General features: G+C 35.3%; 1 protein-coding gene across 2 annotated transcripts; it reads right to left on the reverse strand.

The window, feature by feature from the left end:
* Nucleotides 1–235: 235 nt before the first annotated feature.
* Nucleotides 236–19,347, reverse strand: LOC132271763 (protein REVEILLE 6-like). Of its 2 annotated transcripts, XM_059773231.1 has the most exons (9): nucleotides 18,894–19,267; nucleotides 15,944–16,001; nucleotides 14,876–14,999; nucleotides 14,633–14,797; nucleotides 14,401–14,520; nucleotides 3,494–3,603; nucleotides 1,219–1,278; nucleotides 727–830; nucleotides 236–624 (listed from the first exon to the last, which is right to left on the reverse strand). In XM_059773231.1, the coding sequence occupies exons 1-9, from the start codon at nucleotides 19,118–19,120 to the stop codon at nucleotides 618–620; spliced, it is 975 nt and encodes a 324-aa protein (XP_059629214.1). In that variant the 5' UTR covers nucleotides 19,121–19,267; the 3' UTR covers nucleotides 236–617. The 2 variants fall into 2 exon arrangements, with proteins under 2 accessions (XP_059629214.1, XP_059629215.1); XM_059773232.1 differs by lacking the exons at nucleotides 236–624; nucleotides 727–830; nucleotides 1,219–1,278; nucleotides 3,494–3,603 and adding an exon at nucleotides 3,610–6,405 and having other exon boundaries at nucleotides 18,894–19,347.
* Nucleotides 19,348–19,799: the final 452 nt, after the last annotated feature.

Below are 19,799 nucleotides of genomic sequence, written 5' to 3' on the forward strand. Positions count from 1 at the left end.
TCCTTGCAGCATATTATGATCTTTAGGGGAGATGTAAAATGAATCACAAACATCCTTCTATAAGATCAAAATAGGCTTTCTGGTCGCAGAGAACAACAAACAGAACTGTTACTCTTAAGCACGGGTCATCAGGTCAAAAATCTCGTGTCCACACACACACACACAAACAAACCCATGAAACCCCTTCAGCAAAAATCCAGCTCCCAGTCTCCCCATATCCATCTCAACAATAACATAAACAAAGAAGACGGGAAATTTTTTTTGAAAGGCACAGCAACTAATAGAGTGTAGCAAGTTAAGTACCCCAGGAAATAACAAGTGAGGACTACAATTACAAACACAACATTACACCAGTACCACTTATCCTGGAGTAAAACAAACTAAGAGCCAAAACTTGAATATACATTAAAAAAACAAAAACAAAAACCCTAGAATTTTACATTCCCGCATGGCCTACTTTTTCTGCTTAAATATTAATTTTTTCTCTCTTTTTATGGTCATTATGTACATAATAAGCTGCACGGCCAAAGATCTCACAGCAGAAAGTAGTACTTACAAACCAGTAAACCAGAGGATCTTATTGACATTTCGCAGCTACAGTCGCTTGCTGAATATTTCTATGCCCTGCAATATTTTATTTGATCAGAACAGGTTGCGTGATATAAATAAATTAAGCAACAAAGTTGTGCAAATAAAAGAGGTGGGAAGACTGTTTCCATTGCTTACCCATGCTGAGTAGCACACTCAGATCGACTATCCTGAAGAGTTTTAGGTAAACCGCCAGAGTTATCCTTCTCTGAGTCAATCTCATAGGATGAAAGCAGCCTCCTCTGCAAAACATAATGTATCAGAGACCAAGAAAGATGAAAGACTAACCAATAGCCATTCAACCTACCAACACACTCTTTGTCAAATCAATATAGATGCAAAAAATGCTGTTTGACCCCTTTACCAACCAGAAAGACTGTATATATCACGTACTCTTCCATTAAGGATTATACAGGATTTTAACAATAAATTAGGCCAAAACAAGCGAACAGATATTGTCTTGGACACTGTCAACTGACCAGGACTTTAAGCTGCTGCGGGACTTAGTAATACAAACAGCAGCTTTCCCAATTCAACTAACATCAGTTAATAATTTTCTTTACCCAGAAACGTCATCCACCACTGCATCAAGAAAATTAAATGCAAGCCCTACATGGTATGGGCACTTACATGATCCTCAAAATCACGGCTTGACAAATTGATGGACAGATTTCTCATCAACAGCAACACCTGGAGGGGGCAAAAAGATTTGTCAGAAATGCTGTTTCCGAAGCATGACCTAACTTGACCATTTCCAAATACTTTATTGGCCTAATGCCATGTCTGATGGGGATAGTCATATTTCATTTTCATCTCATTTATGATATTAGTAACTATATAAAAACTCTTAATCTGTCACCACGGACTCATATCAAAAACAAAAATCTGTAAGTTAAAAGTAGTCATGTAGAAGACATCCTCTTAACAAGTCAAGTAGATTAAAAGACCAAACAAGAAAAATTAAAGAGTTCTATAAATAAAATTTAATCACAGTACAAAAGCATACTTCTGCACTAGTTAAATTACGATGACTACAAATTTCATCTTTTCTTTTTTTCTTTTCTTTTTTAATTTTTTTTTAATTATTTTTTTATAAATATACTATAAATTAAAAGAGTAAATAAATCTAATTTTATGTTTTTGTTTGTATTGCTCTAACAGAACTGCGCACATGAGACACATCTATGTATGTTCAATTATAAAACAGAATCAATTCACAGATCACGCAAGGGCAGCTGGTGCACGAGGCTCCCGCCATTGTGGAGTCTGTGAAGGGTTGGATGTACACAACATTACCTCCAAATGCAGAGAGGCTTTCTAAGAAGCATGGACATGGACACTATACAACATGGATACACCGACACGTCAGATTCTAAAATATAGGACACGGACAGGCGTGGGCACGGCTAATATAAATATAAATTCTCATTTATATATCTACTGAGAAAGACAATTATAGAACTTTAATATATGATATTACTATTCGATCTTGTCATTGTTGTTATGTTTTATTCATATTACATACTACGATATGTGTTTAATGTAAATTTTTTAAGGAAATTAGGTTTGACACTTTCATATAAGTCGTTTCTAGGACTGACATATGTTTGTTTTATATAAGACAGAGTAGGGGATATGTTATTAAGTGTCCGAAATGTATCGACCAAATGTCTGAGTTGTGTCGATCAAGTGTTCAAGATGTTTTGACCAAGTGTCATAAATAATAAAAATTATTTTTAAATTATGGACACGGTCATGAAGAGTCGAAGACATGTCCAGGAAAGACCGACATGGTCACAGCACCTCATATAAGTGTCCGTGCTTCTTAGGAGGCTGTTTTCTGTTTCAAAACTGTGACCTCCAGATAACAAAGGAACAACCTTACCGTTGTGCCAAGGCCAGCCCTAAATTCACCGATCATACGAATCATGTAAATTAGAAAGAAAATATAAAATAATGTTAATGTGTAGCTGAGAGAGCTAGATCAACAACCTATTATGTTCTCATAGTTAAATGTAAGTTAGAGAATTGAAAAAAAGGCGAGTACAGAGATTTTTTTTAAAGCCTTCCATATAAGGAGATTTTTTTTCCCAATATTACATAATATGTAAGACTGGACTTCTCAATTGGGCATACAAATATGTGCTTTTAGGTGCACATTTCGAATAGTAAATAACTAGGTTTGAATTCTATAAGGATCATCCACAAAAAGAAAAAAAAAATGTGCTTTGGGGATGTCAATAAGGGTGTGCCACATCAAGCCCACACATGCAGGACTGTCAAGTACACGTTTACCCTTTACCATGAAAATAGTAATCAAAGTAGCTACTAAAGCAAAAGAAAACTTTCAATTATAAAATATTTTGAATCAAAATTCAATTTTTCAACTAGTAAATTATTTTGATTTAAACATTTCTTTGAATTTTTGCAACTCTTAAAGTTGGCTCAACATATCGCAGAGGATCCAGGGATGCTGGATTCTCACCCACCAATCAAGGGGTTTGTGGTTCATCCTGATTGAAACTAATCTATACAAAGTATTGCCCCCATAGCTTTCAAATGGAGAAAATAACTAAATAATTAACAAAATAATGATATCAAGGAATTTTCTTTTCCCACTCCTAAAATATTTAAAAACATAAAAAAGATACAACCCGGACAGAGTTTTGATAGATTTCAGCGGCAAAGGAGCAGAATTCTGTTCACAGAAGCAGTATTTTTTTTTCTCTATTCTTTCTTTAGCTTCAATGTAGGAACTTGTGATTAAACATAGTACAAGAAAAGAATTCTACTGCATCTTATTTTATTATTTTATTGTATTTTATTTTTTATAAGTGAAAACTGAAAAGAATTCTACTGCAATAAAGCCAAATAATGACCAAAACAGTTAGCTTAGAAAGCATACCGTTTCAACATCTATTGGATCCATCTTTTTTAGTTTTTGCAAATGACCAGTAGTGTTTGGGTCGAAGACACTGCCAATGAAGCTGTATACTTGAGCAAAATCAGGAAGAACTGCATCAAACAAAAAGGTTATTAGTGATAGTAACAGTATAAGGAATATAGTAAGAAGGTAAAGAATTGCAGGACATCTAAAGATTAACTACTAAGCCTGTGATGGTATGAGAAGAATACAATAATGTTCGTAGAGAAGTAAAAAACTGCTAGTAAAAGATAAAATACTAAGCCTTTATAGTTCACTCAAGAAAAAACCAAAAAAGGGATGAAGCTACATCAATCACAAAAAGAATAAAAATAACATTCGTGGATCCAAAGGTACAGGAGTGGCCCATGTATGCATATCGTATAGTTGCTATCACAGTAATCAGAAAAAGCCATATTACAAGCAAATGAAAGATTCCAACTCAATTTTAATGGAGAGGATAACAAGTTAGAAATATAGGTTGGTTACAGAGAAAATGAGTTTAACTTTTCAGATCAGACCATAAGAAGATGTCAACTGTGACAACCCGAATTTTAAGGATTTTAAATTATATTATTTCATCATTTTTAGTTTTCAAAGATTGATTATTGGAGTCATTAGTGGGCTGATTTTTAATAAGTTTTATGAGTTGGATAATTGATTAAAGTGGAGGAGATTTTGTTTTATTATTTTATTAGGTTAGCTTTATCCTTCTGTTTGTTTAACGTGGGTTTGTTGTTTAACAAGACTTGATTTATGGGATTTTATTATTATTTTATATTGTTAAGATAATGGAGGAAAGTGATGGGTTAGTTACATTTTGCCTTCTGTGTTTGTTTTTGAGTGGGATTCATTTACACAGAAGGTGGATTTTGTTTTAGTCACATATTATATATATGTATGTGTGTGTATTGTTTGATGGGTGAGATGGTGTCCAGGGACACAAAGACATTAAAAGAAGAAAAATGGGGCAGGCCGGCAAAAGTTAGAGGAAAGTTGAGAGTTCAAAGAGGGCAAAGAGATGTAGAGAAGGCCGAGAATTTGAGATTTTGCAGAACCATTGAGGAAAATTACTTTTATGGGTAGGGTTCTCCATACCTTGAATGGCTTGGGGTGATTTTGCTTCAAATATTTTGTTAGACTATATTATTTTGCTCAAATTGCATATATGTATTTTTGTTCAAAAGCATATGTCTATTTTATAAAGCTAATTTTCATGAAACCTCCTTGAAATTCTTATGGTTTTTCCTACTGGGACTTTCCGTCTCACCACCCTCCAATTTTAGGTACCGAAGAGGATCGGGGATTCCTAGTTGCAGGCTTAGGGGCGGAGCTGTATTAGAATTTTCAGATCGTTACAGAATGGTATCAGAGCCTGTACCCAGCCGGAAGTGTGAGTGTAGTAACGATGTAGACTGGTGTGAGTGTAGTAACGATGTAGACTGGTGTGAGTGGGCGAGTGTTTAGCATCAGCGAGCTACGACTTGTAGCCGGTGTGTGTGGGCGAATGTCATTCACTGGCTAGCTACTGGGGATGATTAGTTCTTGTAATTGGGCATGTGGCCCTAGTTTGTTACTGGTTGTATTTTGAGTAGGCGGGTGACGGCATCAGCTAGCCACCACAACGGTTGCAGAGTGTGTGGGTGGGTGACTAGCACTGTCTAGCTACCACAACGTCCTACATGTCACGGTATCTCACATCGCTTGGGGTAAGGATTTATGAATTTTATTTTGTGATTGTTGATGTTTTCGGATATGTAAAAACTGTTAGATCTAAATTTTGAGGATGAAATTCTTCTTAAATGATGGAGAATGTGACAACCCGAATTTTTAGGATTTTAAATTATATTATTTCATCATTTTTAGTTTTCAAAGATTGATTATTGGAGTTATTAGTGGGCTAATTTTTGTTAAGTTTTATGAGTTGGATAATTGATTAAAGTGGAGGAGATTTTGTTTTATTATTTTATTAGGCTACCTTTATCCTTTTGTTTATTTAACATGGGTTTGTTGTTTAAGAAGACTTGATTTATGGGATTTTATTTGGGTTAGTTACATTTTGTCTTCCGTGTTTGTTTTTGAGTGGGATTCATTTACACAGAAGGTGGATTTTGTTTTAGTCACATATTATATGGTGTGTGTGTGTGTGTTGTTTGATGGGTGAGATGGTGTCCAGGGGGGGAGAGAAATTAAAAGAAGAAAAATGGGGCTGGCCGGCAAAAGTTAGAGGAAAGTAGAGGGCCAAGAGATGCAGAGAAGGCCGAGAGTTTGAGATTTTGCAGAACCAGTGAGGAAAATTACTTTTATGGGTAGGGTTCTCTATACCTTGAATGGCTTGAGGTAATTTAGCTTCACATATTTTGTTAGACTATTATTTTGCTCAAATTGCATATATGTATTTTTGTTCAAAAGCAAATGTATATTTTATGAAGCTAACTTTCATGAAACCTCCTTGAAATTTTTGTTATGGTTTTTCGTACTGGGACGTTCCGTCTCACCACCCTCCAGTTTCAAGTATCGAAGAGGATCGGGGATTCCTAGTTGCAGGCTTAGGGGTGGAGCTGTGTTGCAGAATTTTTATGCCTATTTGGAGATTATTTAGACTATATTTTAGGGCTTTGAATTCTTATATATTTGAGGATCTTTTGCATTATGGAGGTTGTTTTTATTTTTGATCCTGTGAGATTTTTGATGTAATTTGATGATTCTTGTATTAGAATTTTCGGATCGTTACAAAGGAAATCTATTACATCCACCAACAAATTAAAATTCCACCACTAAGTGAACCTTATTACAAACTGTTTCGCTAAGAAACAATAATAAAATAAAAGTGGAAAATCCGGAAAATCTCCATCTCCCCTTGAGCCTCCTTTGCAAGCTAAATCCATGTGCACCTGAAAGGGATAAAGGGGTGAGCTCACAAGCTCAGCAAGAAATTGCTTACACTATCATCGTTCAGCAAGTCAATCCTTACTTATAATCCGTATATATATACATATATAAGCTATGTAGCACGGACATGGATACGGGACATGGATACGATACGATACGACACGACACGACACGGATACATCGACACGTCAAATTTTAAAAAAATAAGACACGAGTACGGCGTGATCACGGCTACAAATAAATATAAATTTTTATTTTTATACATTTATTCAATAATAGTATTATAAAACTTTAATTCATTTATAATTTCTATACAAAGAGTTGTTATGAAATGAATTAGAAAATAAAATTATGTCATTATTGTAATGATTTTTATATCATATATATCATTATTTACTACTTTGTCACAATAGTATTCATATTATTTTCAAGATCACCGGGTAGACTTGTGTTAGAAATGTCGGCAAAGTGTCAGCGAAGTGTCTAAGAAGGGTCGGCGAAGTGTCCGGAATAATAAAATTAATTTTTATTCATGGACACGTATATGAAGTGTCGGACACGCATATGAAGTGTCGGACACGTATTTGAGGAGTGTCCGAGGAGTGCCGGTATCTGACACGGATACGACTCCTTTATAGAAGTGTTTGTGCTTCCTAGTCTATAAGTGACTATGAAATATCTATAAAACATCAAACTATCTAATAATTAAAATGACTCGATTACAATTGTGCCAACTATGATGTCCTTCTATAACATCAACTCAAATTGTGAACTTGTAACCCATCTAAAAATAAATTACTAAAATTCCACTTACCTCACATAAGCCCCAGGCTCCCCTCAACCAATTAGCGTTCTATCGCCAATATCTCACATGAGCCCCAAGCTCCACTCCAATTAAATGGTGTGGATTGCATAGTCCGGACTACCAAATACACATGTGGGTGGGTTGTACGTCTCACCCAGATGGTCCCTGACCACGTCCACATAATAAGGGCACATTTTGCCCAATGACTATATCAATAATAGCACACTTGCAATAAGCAGGTCCTGGACCATGCCTAACTAATCCAATAATCTTGACCATCATTATAAGGTTAATCTGGCATTACCCCTCCACCTAGTCCAACAATCTCTAATAGTCACTAATCACGACGACTTAATTATTACTTTAAACATATAAAAACTTAAATTCACAGTCAAGGGATCCTTAATTACCTTAACTAAATAATAATGATAGTATTAATACTGCTTATAGGTGGCATGTGAGCAGATCCGTAAAAACAGATTGGGAGAGAGTTGGTATAACTGGCTAAGACTCACCTTGAAGACTCACACACTCTGTTCTCTTTACCCAAGTGGTGTGCTGTAAATCCCATCATTTTCCTAATTTATCTGGTTAAAAGTACTGGTCACCTCAAACCCATAACCCATAGTCTCCATCTCTCACTACAGTCATCATCCTATACCTCTGTGGTGACATGTAACAACAAGGCCAAAAGTTACTAATTCCAAAACCTTTAACACTCTTGAAATCCAAATCGTAAGCCTATTCTATGGTGGTAAAATTTCCATTAATTTAATCAAAATAAACCATTGCCTTGCACCAATTTGAGACTTATTCTTCTTTATTTTCATCCAATCACTCAACTTTACCTGAAAGTCTATAGTTAGGATTTCATTGCCACACAAGTGCTTAACGAACCAATCTTAAAAGTCAACACCCATTTGCACATGCCCATAAATACATCAATGTAGTCATCTCCAAAACACTACTGACATACAACAAACATGTTGATTAAAAACAAAATACCATAGATGTACGGAAACCAACAACCAAGTTGTATAATAATTGAACACCCACCTATACTTATGTAAATAGATACCTGCTATATATATATATAAATCCATCATTTATGTATCTATCATATCATGCTAATTATGTAAAGTATCATCTAGAATCCATAATTCATTCGGTTAAATGCTTCCTCCAAAAGGGTTGGTAATTCATTCAATTAAGCACTAGTTTGGTATGGGTTGGTTACAGAGAAAATGAGTGAACTTTTCAGACCAGACCATAAGAAGATGTCAACACCCATTTTCAGAATGCTTACAGATGCAACTATCTATCTATAACTGCAGACAAAAAAAATCTTCAAAATTGATACGAATATGTGAAGGTATCGCAAGACACATTCAGATATGGATAAAGTTGCTCCTGAGACTCACCTTAAGGCAAGGCCCTTTAAAATTTAGGTAAATTACACTTACCTCTCCTGTAAATAGGGTAAATTACAGAAACCTCCCCTTAGTTTTGAAAAATTACACTCGCCTCCCTCAACCAATCATGTATTTTTATTACCAACCATGTATATTTTGGATCCAAGGGTTTAATGTATATACACACACACACATACCACTAAGTGTACAAAATGACGATCCTATCCCGGCAGCTTTGACGAAAGGCCAGAAGGTCAATTACCATCCTGAAAGAAAAACCCTAACCCTCAATATAAGACAGGTTCAACCCATAACCTCAACCTCTAACTCCCTTATATCGGTAAGTTATGATATAGGGTTATGAATCCTATACGGCAGTGTTGATGAATAGCTAGGGGTCTTCATGGGTTTCTACTGATGTGAGTATGCACATTTTCATTGCTTTATTGTTTAGGGTTCCAGTGTGCTATTGTGGCATCCATTAGTAGAGAGGCCAGAAGGCCAAACATTGCAGAGAAGAAATTGGCAGAGATATATATACATATATAGATAGAAAAAGTCTAGAGAGAGAAAATATTGCTGGTTCTGATACAGAGAGCTGATCAATTTATGAAATTACAATGTTATTATGAACATTTAGGACCCGTTTGGCATGCGATGTGTTTTAGACGACGTGTTTTTGGTCAACACCAAAACAACCGTTTTGTTGTAAAAGTGTTTTGGGTAGAAATCGGAACCATGTTTGGTAACGAAAATTTGTTTTAGTTCCTCCGCTATAGCACCAAAACACACAATATCACCAATTTGGTGATATGGGTTTTGGCAAAAAAATTTGATATGTTATGAACTATTCCATACCAATATCAGCCGTCCCAAACATGATATGGGCCAAATTTGAATATCAATATCATAACACTTCCCAAATAGGCCCTTAGATATCAGCAGCTCTGTTTTACTCTGGTTTTTCTTAATTTTTCCTTCACTTTCTCGGGAAAATCCAGACACGGGGCATTTTCCAGGGAAGTTGTGTGAGATTAATGCTTACCAAAATGTTGAAGTTGTTCTGGTATTAGAAGATCTAAAGCTTGTGAAGATTTGGATATTGTAGTGCGCGCGCGCGCCTGAGAGAAGAGGGGTGGGGGGGGGGGGGGGTGGTTGGGGGGGTGGAATTTGAGTTGGGATGTTTGTAAATTGTAATTGAAGACAACATTTGATTTCATATTTTGTATTGTGCTTCTAGTTCTCTAAAATGAATTTTCGTTTTCTTTTGTACAAAGGCTTTATACTTTCACATTTTGGGTTCTGAACAAAGTGGTGATGATTATATTTGGAAGATCTTATGAGTTTGGTAATGTTGGTGATGGGTATGTGCTTGGAGGTTTAGTGAGTGAATGCATTGTAAGTAAAGAATATGTGTAATGCATTGTAATGATGTTCAGAGACTCCTCTAAATGAGTTAAGTATTTTTGTCTTACAAATGACACTTGGGTATATGTAATATGTGTCCAACATCGCACATGCAACTAACAACCTATCCAATAATTCATCATTTAATTGCACATAAAACTCCAAATGTAATCCCTTGCTACATTATTGCTTCAAAACAAGTGAAATGCTTCTATTGAATATTTTTTTGTTACATAAAAATTATATTTTTTAGCAAATGAAGATATTAAGAAATATGAATGTTTTAATGCGTCCACATCTCCATTATCTGTGGATTTGAGAAATACGATACTTAAAAACACACCCACACCAAACACACGTACCCAAATCCATGTAATATATTCTGTGTCACGTGTTGATTCCTGTCATGTTTTATGAAATGTGTCTCATACATCAAACCAAAATAAAAGGACCCAGTCAAAATTTATTTTCTTTCTATGTTGCTGATTTCTAAATCTAAAATATTTATCATTGCTTATAAAAAATAATACTTTCAAAATCAAAATCCTTTCGACCCTTTAGTTAACTGGAAAACTTCCAGAAAGGAAGTTCATGGCACATGGAACCATGAACCATAATGAATATTGCTCGACTTCTATAACAGGTTTTTCAGAATGCACATCCTCAAATTTCTATATATTTCATTTAAATTATTTCATTAAAAGTAAATAAAACACAATCACTAATCTAACCAAACAACTAGTTATCAACTAATGTCAATGACTGCATTTTATTTTCTGTTCTTTCTTTTTTTTCTCTCTTATTCTTCTTCTTCTTTTTTTTTTTTTTTTTTTTTTTTTTCCCTTTCTTTCGGCAACTTAACCTGAAACCACTCAGTTATTTTTTTTATGGTTTAAGCTGAATGAATCCATAAATTTAAACACTTTTGCTTCATTTGGTTAAAAGGAAGAGTAAAGTTGGGAACCTAGAAGAACAAGGTAGGAATTGGAAAAAAATTTCATTTGTCCATTAGATAGCAAAGGGAATGGTAAGGAGAGAGAAAACAGAGAATGACCTTATGGAGACCCACCACAATTTTCTGCATAAAAAAGTTGGATGGATAGAGAGGAATGGAACCTTTTCTTTACATCTTCTTTACATTATTTTCCCTTTTGTTCATAGGTTTGGGCAATTTAAGTATTGTACTTTATTATTAGATTAGTCTTCTTATAGGGTGGTATCTTATTTTTTTTGGTATTATGCACTTGCCATAACACTGAAGGTCTTAGACATCATTTGCAAGAAAGGAGGCTGCTGCCCAGATTTCCCTCCCTCGTCTATCTTCTCCCTCATCCCTTCAATCTAACCCATTTCCTTTTCAACCATTATATCCTTGGTGCATATTTTTTGTTGTTTCATGCACCCAATTTCTCAGTTATTTCCCTTCACATATGAAAGTCATTTACTTCACTAGCAATTATGTGCTAATCCTTGAGTTCTTGTTGACAATTTTCAAGTTCTAACTGTTACTTTTGCTTGCTATAAATTTCAGCATTATTCGCATTACTATGTTTGCATGATTTTTATTAGAAGTTTGTTTGTGGATGATAAGTTGCCAGTTTAAAGTTAAGTGTTCAATTAACTGACGCAGGCAGATTTTCAAAAACTTTCCATATTCTGAAAGATTCCTTATTTTGAGTAGTTTTCTGATTTTCAACAGCTTTCCTTTTAAGTTTTTGAAAATCTGCCTGCATCATTAACATTTGTTAAGGTTCTCCAAACAAAGCTGGAAAACTTAGACAAACCCTTGGTTGCATTAGCACCCCTTTCCCAAAACTATTCTGAGAAGGGGAAAATCTAAAAAGTCAAACTTGCCCCGACCACATAAGCAGGCAGGGCAGCAATTGTCACAGACCAAAGCAGATTCCCACTGGGTAAGAAACTCGCAATATTCTAACATTTATAACACTTGAACAGACGCATGGCAAATGATGCACACTCCAATGTGCACATGTACATGTACTTGTAGGAAAGAGCAAGCCATGTGATGCCAAGACACTGAACACAGACAACCATTAGATAGCGATATATGCTGGCAAGCTACTTCTTTCTCTTCAATTTTAATGTGAGATAATCCTTTAGCTTTTACGAAACAAGTATAAATACTAAGAGTCATAGTTAATCAGTACCAAAGGGGTGGGAGTTAGTGAATCTCATCCTTGTCCTTGAACCAGAATTTCAATCATATTTCTCCCCCAAAGGCCCCTACTCTGGTTATCAACCCCCAGAACCAGAAGCATCCCAATAAGGGTGGGTTAACCAATTTTCAGGCTGATTTGCCATGCCTACCTCTGTGTAACTCTGAGGCAAAAGGCTTCACATCCACTCACTATGTTTTATTAACTGTGACTACTAATACCCAGTAATCATAGTTTCAGAATTTCCACAAAGATGTAAATGTTATATGTAGTAAATTCATACACACACAAACAACTATGTTCCCATGTTACTAAGGACTTAGCCCAAGTGGATCTCCTGTCCTTCTAAATGGAAGGCTGAGGGTTCAAGTCCCCAATGGGACAGATTGGGTCTGTGTGGTTTATATATATTCTGTTCTCTAGATTTTGAAAATTTCTGTATTTCCAATGCCAATATCCATGTTGACTAATAATGGAGTTCCATAAATTCCCCTTCGCCTCTTAGTTGACACAAACAAGAGTGGCCACAACAGGCAGTGGCCTAACCGTACCAAGCCCCTACTTCTCAAAGAGAGGCCAGGGATTCGAGCCTCAATAGGGGCATGTGTGTGTGAGTACCAACTAGGAAAAAAAAAAAAAAAAAAAAAAAAAACAAACAAACAAACAAGAGAGGCCACAACATGTAAGGCATAAATTCATACAACAATTTATCAACGTCACAGAAGCCAGAATTTTGAACATTCAAGAAGTATCAAAGCAGGGGATGGAAATCATATTTTTTCAACTCCACTAGTCAGTTTACCGCAGGGCGGGGGAGTCTCCACTAGTAAAACAAGTCTTCCTCATTGATGCAACTTGTTATAATTTTTCAACTGATTGAGGGATCAAATGGTATAGTTTATTTAGGAGTTTAAATAGATTCATGTACCGACCTAAAAGCGGAACAATATCTTAAGTTAGAAAATTCAAGGAGTACCTAGGACGAGAATTAATTAAAATTTTGTAACAACACTAGTTAGAAAGTATTAGCAAGGGAAGATCTATGACTGGAAGTCCAGAATTGATGCTTTGAAACCCAAAGCTCTGGAATTTCTGGGGGTTTTTTTTTTAATAGAATTTCAAGAGTTAGTACCACTTCTATAGTGATTTGAGGTTCAATAGAAAGTTAAGAAGAGGCCTTTACCTATAATTGTCGATACACATAATATAATATATATATATATATATATATATATATATATATATATTAAGAAGAACGGATACTTCTATGAGGTGTTGTGTCCGTGTCCAATACCATTGACACTCCATGGACACTCCTAAATGCGTGCTCAAAACTTCATGGCCGTGTCCATTATTTAAAAATAAATGTTATTATTTCGGACAATTGGCCGACACATCTTGGACAATTGGTCAACACATCTAGAAGACCACTAGTCATCACATTCCGGACACTCGACCAACACATCTTACACTCTTTGTCTTATACAACACAACAGTCTTGAAAATAGCACTATGAACATATATCAACGTGTTCAACCTCTAAGGAACAAAAACATATATAATGACAAGATATCATAGTAATATCAACTACTACGTATAATATAACATATTCATTTTGATATTTGAATAGCGTCATCTTCTAACTTATGCAAATTTAGTACAGAATTTATAAATTAATTAAAGTTCTATAATTGTCTCATTCAATAGATAAATAAACAAAAATTTATATTTATATTAGCCGTGTCTGTGTCCTATTTTTCAAAAATTGGGAGTGTCGGCGTATTTGTGTCGTATCGTGTCCGTGTCCGTGATCCATGTACCGTGTCCATATTTTTCTACTTAGATTTATATAGCGGTCAAAAGAAGAGAATATTGGAACTTCACAAATTCTCCCTCAAGATTGTAATGCGTGTCTGGAATTTAGTTTTATATGTTCAGGGCTCTAATAGAACATGGTTTTAACTTGCCACCAGAGGTGGATGGCAGACATTTCTCAAGGGGAAACAATCTCATACTAGCAAATTTTCCAATAACATTTACAGGATGCATGAACATTCTACTTGGGCTTTGCTCTTACATGTTAACAGAAAAATGAGAAGTGGCAATATCCATAAGATTTCCATAGCTTTCAGTACTAACTACTAAGTTAAATTTTCTCTCTGTCACAAGTAGATGTATGAAGTGACACTAAGTTACCTCTCAATGAAGGGCAATGATTTCCTTGATCAATCATTTCACCCGTTGGCCTTGTTCTTGGAGTGCTCTCAGTGCTACTGCAATAGTGATTTGTCACCAGTTGCCCAGATTTCATATCACCTGTCCCATGAGACATAATTTAAATTATATTTCAGTGCAATAAGCCACACATGCCAACGGATGTGAGATCAGGAGATGATAGTAAAAATAGAACAGATGAAACTGGATGAACCTTTTGTCATATGTGATAAACTGACTGTTTGCACAGAGTTGTCAGTCCAGGAAGACACAGCTGCACTAGTTACTGGATTCCTTTGCAAAGAAGAAGAATCCGGCCTTGGTACAAATCCAGGATCAGGTAGCACAGGCAAAGTCTGAAATTGTGATATCGCTGGAGCTGCCACATATGACAAATATGAGTCACGGTTAAATTTACTCATGACAACTAAGTATACTACAAATGAGCCATTCTGACCATTTTTTGAGGCTTTCTGCGGATAGGGATGAGCAGCTTTCCTTTTTGGCCGAGGGGGAGGTAGATGTTCATTGGTCCCACTTTTTTGAGCCTTCAAAAAGTACTTCTGTGCATGGCTTCGTATCTGCAAAATTATCCTTTTACTTTTTATTCCTTTTCTTTTTGACATATGGCATTCATTTACATGCAAATTATAGAAAAATATATAAACTAAATCAATCTATGGAATGATCGAGGTATATGTTCATTTACATGCAAATTATAGAAAAATAAATAAACTAAATCAACCTATGGACTGATCGAGATATTATTTGTCATTTTTGCAGAACTAACTGCGGAATGAGTGCCCGTGGAACATAATGTGGAAGTAACAAATTTAAACGTTGTGACTGTAGGAGGTAGTTAAATTGAATATCTTGGATAGTCAAATTTAGAAATGCAACACGCTTAGTCGATAGTAGAACATACGTGAAAGGCATGTAATTCAAGATAGCCAATAATAGTTAATATAGCTTTCTTTCAATCATCAAAATACTTTAATTTTAAATTCTACTGTCAATAAGAAAAAAAATGGTTGGATTCTTCACCAATGGTACAAAAAGGTTGCAATGAGTCAAGGAAGCTTTATTATAACCCAACCGCACAAGTAAAAAGGCTGGGCCAAAGCAACTATGTTGAATATAATTTATTTTTATTTATTATTTCTTTTTTATAAGTAACTATTTTGAATATAATTGAGTTCCCTATTTTTGCTCAGCAGGCCAAAGCCACCAATTATACTCCAAATTATTACATGATGCGCGCAAGTAGTATCATGGACTAAAACTTGCTATTGCTATTTTCAAGGCAATATGAGCGTGTAACGTGCCTCTGCTAGTGAGCATTTGAATGCATACGGGTGCATGAGTGTGTTAAATAGTAAATCTCCTCCGGAATAGGTAACTCAAAAAAAAAAAAAAAAAAAAAAAAAAAAAGGTCTACCATTGCAAGACACACTAATTATCATTATGAAATAATAAATAATGTTACATAATTTTATCAAATCAGAAATTTTTCGCTTGGGATTACCTGGATGACAGTTTTTGAGCCAACAAATGCTTCAATCTTTTTCCAATCACGGTCAAAGCTGTTTACAGATTAAGGAAACAAAACCAATTAGGGATCTTGTACAATACTCATAAGTAAAACATAAACCAAAAGCAAAACATCCTTATACTAACTTGGCATAATGAAGTGCTCAATAACCATAAATACCCAAATAACAGTTAAAATGGTAAGAATAGGAAAATCTGCACTTTGGTTCACAAGAATAATGTAGGATGAACTGTTTTGAGTGTATTACCAAGAAATACAGCACCGGCATGCTATACCCCTTCAGATAACCCACACTTATTATGTAGTTGGAAATACGTTAATGTGATAATAGATGAGTGCAGATCTTAATCTCTATATTTATATAATTCAATCAAGTGATATTAAAAGTGGTCCAAAAACTTATTTCTACTGCTTTTGCAAGGAACCAACTTCTAAAAGAACCTATCTTTACAAAATAAATACTTTTGCCTCCTATAACATTTTTACTTTCTAAGATGCTTTTCCTTTCCAAAACATTCATGCTCTATAGAGTATAGACCACTTTCTTTCATAACATTTACTTTCCTAAACATGCATACAAACTTATGCTCTCTGAATTTAGATCACTCTCCATGCATTGTAACTACCAAGAGGCAAATTCTAGTATGTCTTAAGGTTAAACATAAAGTACTATAATATATTGTACATTTGATTTTCTCTAATCTAATATGGTTACCCTTACACAAGGTAAACATGAAGTGCATGCTATCAAGAACTCCATATTCAATCCTCTGTCAACTTATTTAAGCCCATATTTTCATTACCCCAAGGAGATATTTAAGTTACTTAATCATGAGAGTATTTATTGGACACGCTTTACCAAACAAATATTGCCTTACTCAACTCCCCAGCTCTACGAGACTCACTTCATTTTTGCTTCAATTATTATAAGAACGAAACTATAAATTTTAATTTATAGAAGTTGCTGGATTAATTTAAAGAAATTTCATGACCATTTTTATGAATATTTTGGATTACCTAACATCTCCTCCATGCATAATCTAGCCCCCGAATCTATAATTTTGGTTGCATAAACTAGCTATGCAATTACTGAATAAAATGGCCTATTATAAAACACTGTAAGATAAAATATTCTTTTTTCCTTAGAAAAGGTCTTTTTAAGAACATTTCTTTTCAAAACTTCTCTAACATGCATAAACTTAATGTTAGGTGGCAACTCTTCAATTGCTCCCAAAAAACCCTTTTCACTAAAAATTGGAGAGCGACATAACTAATTGAATATTCTATCTGAAATAGTTATTGGTTCCAAACACTCCTCAACTATTTCAAATACACTAGTATCAACAATTAATGCTGTGCAACATATACATGCATCGGACCATTGAAAATTTCAAACAATAATGTGCAAAAAGGGAGACAGAGAGTGAATATTTTTTTTTCTGAATTTTCTTTAATAAACTAACTTCCATTGAGGTTTCCTTTAACCATAGGGACCTCCATTGTGAGGTTTCCCTTTTCCTCACCTTCCTCCGCTAAAACCCATAAGGCCATAGGGCACAACAACTGAACTCCATCCCCAACCATTACCATTAGGTCCATACACGGTACCTTCACCATCATCATCCCACTACCACCACCGTCATATTTTTATTCCTTTTAACTCTACCCTCTCTACTTTATCCTTCTTTCTCTACTTTCTGTCCCTACACCAAGACCACCGGCCCATCAAAATACCACCACCCTCATAACCATCCACTAACACCTCCACCATCATCATCCCACCAGCAGCATTTCCTTCTAATTCCTCTTTTCATTCTCTACACTTTGCTTTCTCTTTGACCTAAGACCACCATAAATCATTTCTAGAACCAAAGTAATGATAAGATATGTTCATATGTTCCATATACATAGTGGCCATTGTTACCCATCATACTACTACCCATTATTATTTTCTTGAGAAATTGCAATCAATATGGCCAACAACCATGATTAGGAGCATAATTTTAACATAATAACCAAGAAATAAACTTCCATGTAGGCAAACTTAAACAGATACGTTGAGATATGTAATTTTCCTATTGCTGGTTGCTACAATATCATGGTTGATCAATCTCTGTTTTTGCAGATTCATTCGATAGAATAGGCATTGAAGTTGCATTCAGAACCATTAAAAGGTTATGGCTTCTACCTCTAAGATATATAAAAACTACAGTTCAACAACACACATGAAAGATTATCTTCAAGTTTGCTTTAATATGGGTCCACGGGAAATGGTGGTGGAAAGTGACTCTTTTCTTTTTTTTGGCGAGAAACTCACCCACTCATTTGCCCCTTTGGGGACTTGAACGCTCACCTTACTCTGGGAGGCTGAGGAGATACCACTAGGCTCCAGCCCTTGGTGGTGGTTGAAGGTGACTCCTTAAATGCCATGAAGGCTATTAAAAACTACAGGTCCGACTCTTCAGTTAAAAGACATATAGTGGAAGACAAGGTAGGTATGTCCATGTGTACAAATAAGCTACAACATTTTCATTGTCTATCTAATAGTGTTCCTAAATCTGTAGCTCCTATTATCCTCTATTGAATTCTCCCAACAGATAAATAAAGCTAAATACCCTTTTACAGAAACAATCACATTGGCTTAAAATTTGAAGTACAAATGAACTTTTAGACCCAAACAAACAAAATAAATAAATAAAATCTAAACTTAACAAATAATTTGGTTTCAAACCACAGAACCCTAACCCAATTCAAATCCACGGGACTACCAAATACATATTACCCATACATCAATTCCAATTTCAAAATCCAAAATTTCTGACACAAAAACCCTAATTCAATTCCAAAGTCGAAACAATCAAACCAAATGGAATTCCAAAACTGAAAACAGAACTAAACCATAGGTGAAATTGGAGTGACTCACAGTTGGAGTGCTTCGAGGAACTTGTCGTGCTCGGGCTCGGTCCAGCTCTCTCTGGATTTGGTAATGGTGTAGGGTTTCCGGATCTTCTTGCTCGGATCCTCCGCCGTCGACGTGGTGTTGGCAGCTGCTGTGGCCGCAGGTGTTGAGAAAGAGCCAATACCGGGAAGGGCCATTCCTGTCGGATCCAAGTAGAAGCCTTCCGGTGAGTTCGGATTCAGAGACACCATGTAACTACTGTAACTGTGTGTGAGAGAGAGATAAGAGGGGGTTGGTTTGTGCTTCGTTGCTAAGCTGGTCAGATTGCGAGTGAAAATGTGAAGAAATGTGGTTTTGATGAAAAGAGCCGACTTTTTTGGGTTTGGATTCTCTCCCCCAAAGACTCAGCGGAGTATTGTTTACTGACCAATAACACTGCGCCACCTATACAAAAAACAGTTGGTGCTAGTTCATTAGGTCTCCAAAACCAGAAATAAACCAGAAATTATCACCCTGACAGACGAACAATCCACCAAAACTCGAAGATGTCAAAGGGGGCTCCAGGCTCGTACAGGCGTAACATTCTGTCCATCGACAATATTTTCATATGCAATATTAATAATTTAATTTTTTTTATTTTGCTCCCCACTTGGCTCAAACATGCTTACCTTTAGCACTTTAATGCGTCTTTGGATTTTTCTCAAACGACCAGTAATGCCTCTTTTAAAATCATCATCACAATTACAATGTAATAAAAAATATATATACTGTATTTAAAATATAAGATTACTTCAAACAACCTGTAATTTCTCTTCTAAAATCATCGTCACAATTACAATGTAATAAAAAATATATACTGTATTTAAAATATAAGATTACTTTAGTCTTTTGTGAAATGTAAGCAGAGCAATTACAGTATTAATTATTTTA

This window comes from Cornus florida, unplaced genomic scaffold, assembly GCF_030987335.1.
Source record: "Cornus florida cultivar Cherokee Brave unplaced genomic scaffold, ASM3098733v1 CherokeeBrave_3.0.0_Hap2_Chr08, whole genome shotgun sequence".
NCBI lineage: Eukaryota > Viridiplantae > Streptophyta > Magnoliopsida > Cornales > Cornaceae > Cornus > Cornus florida.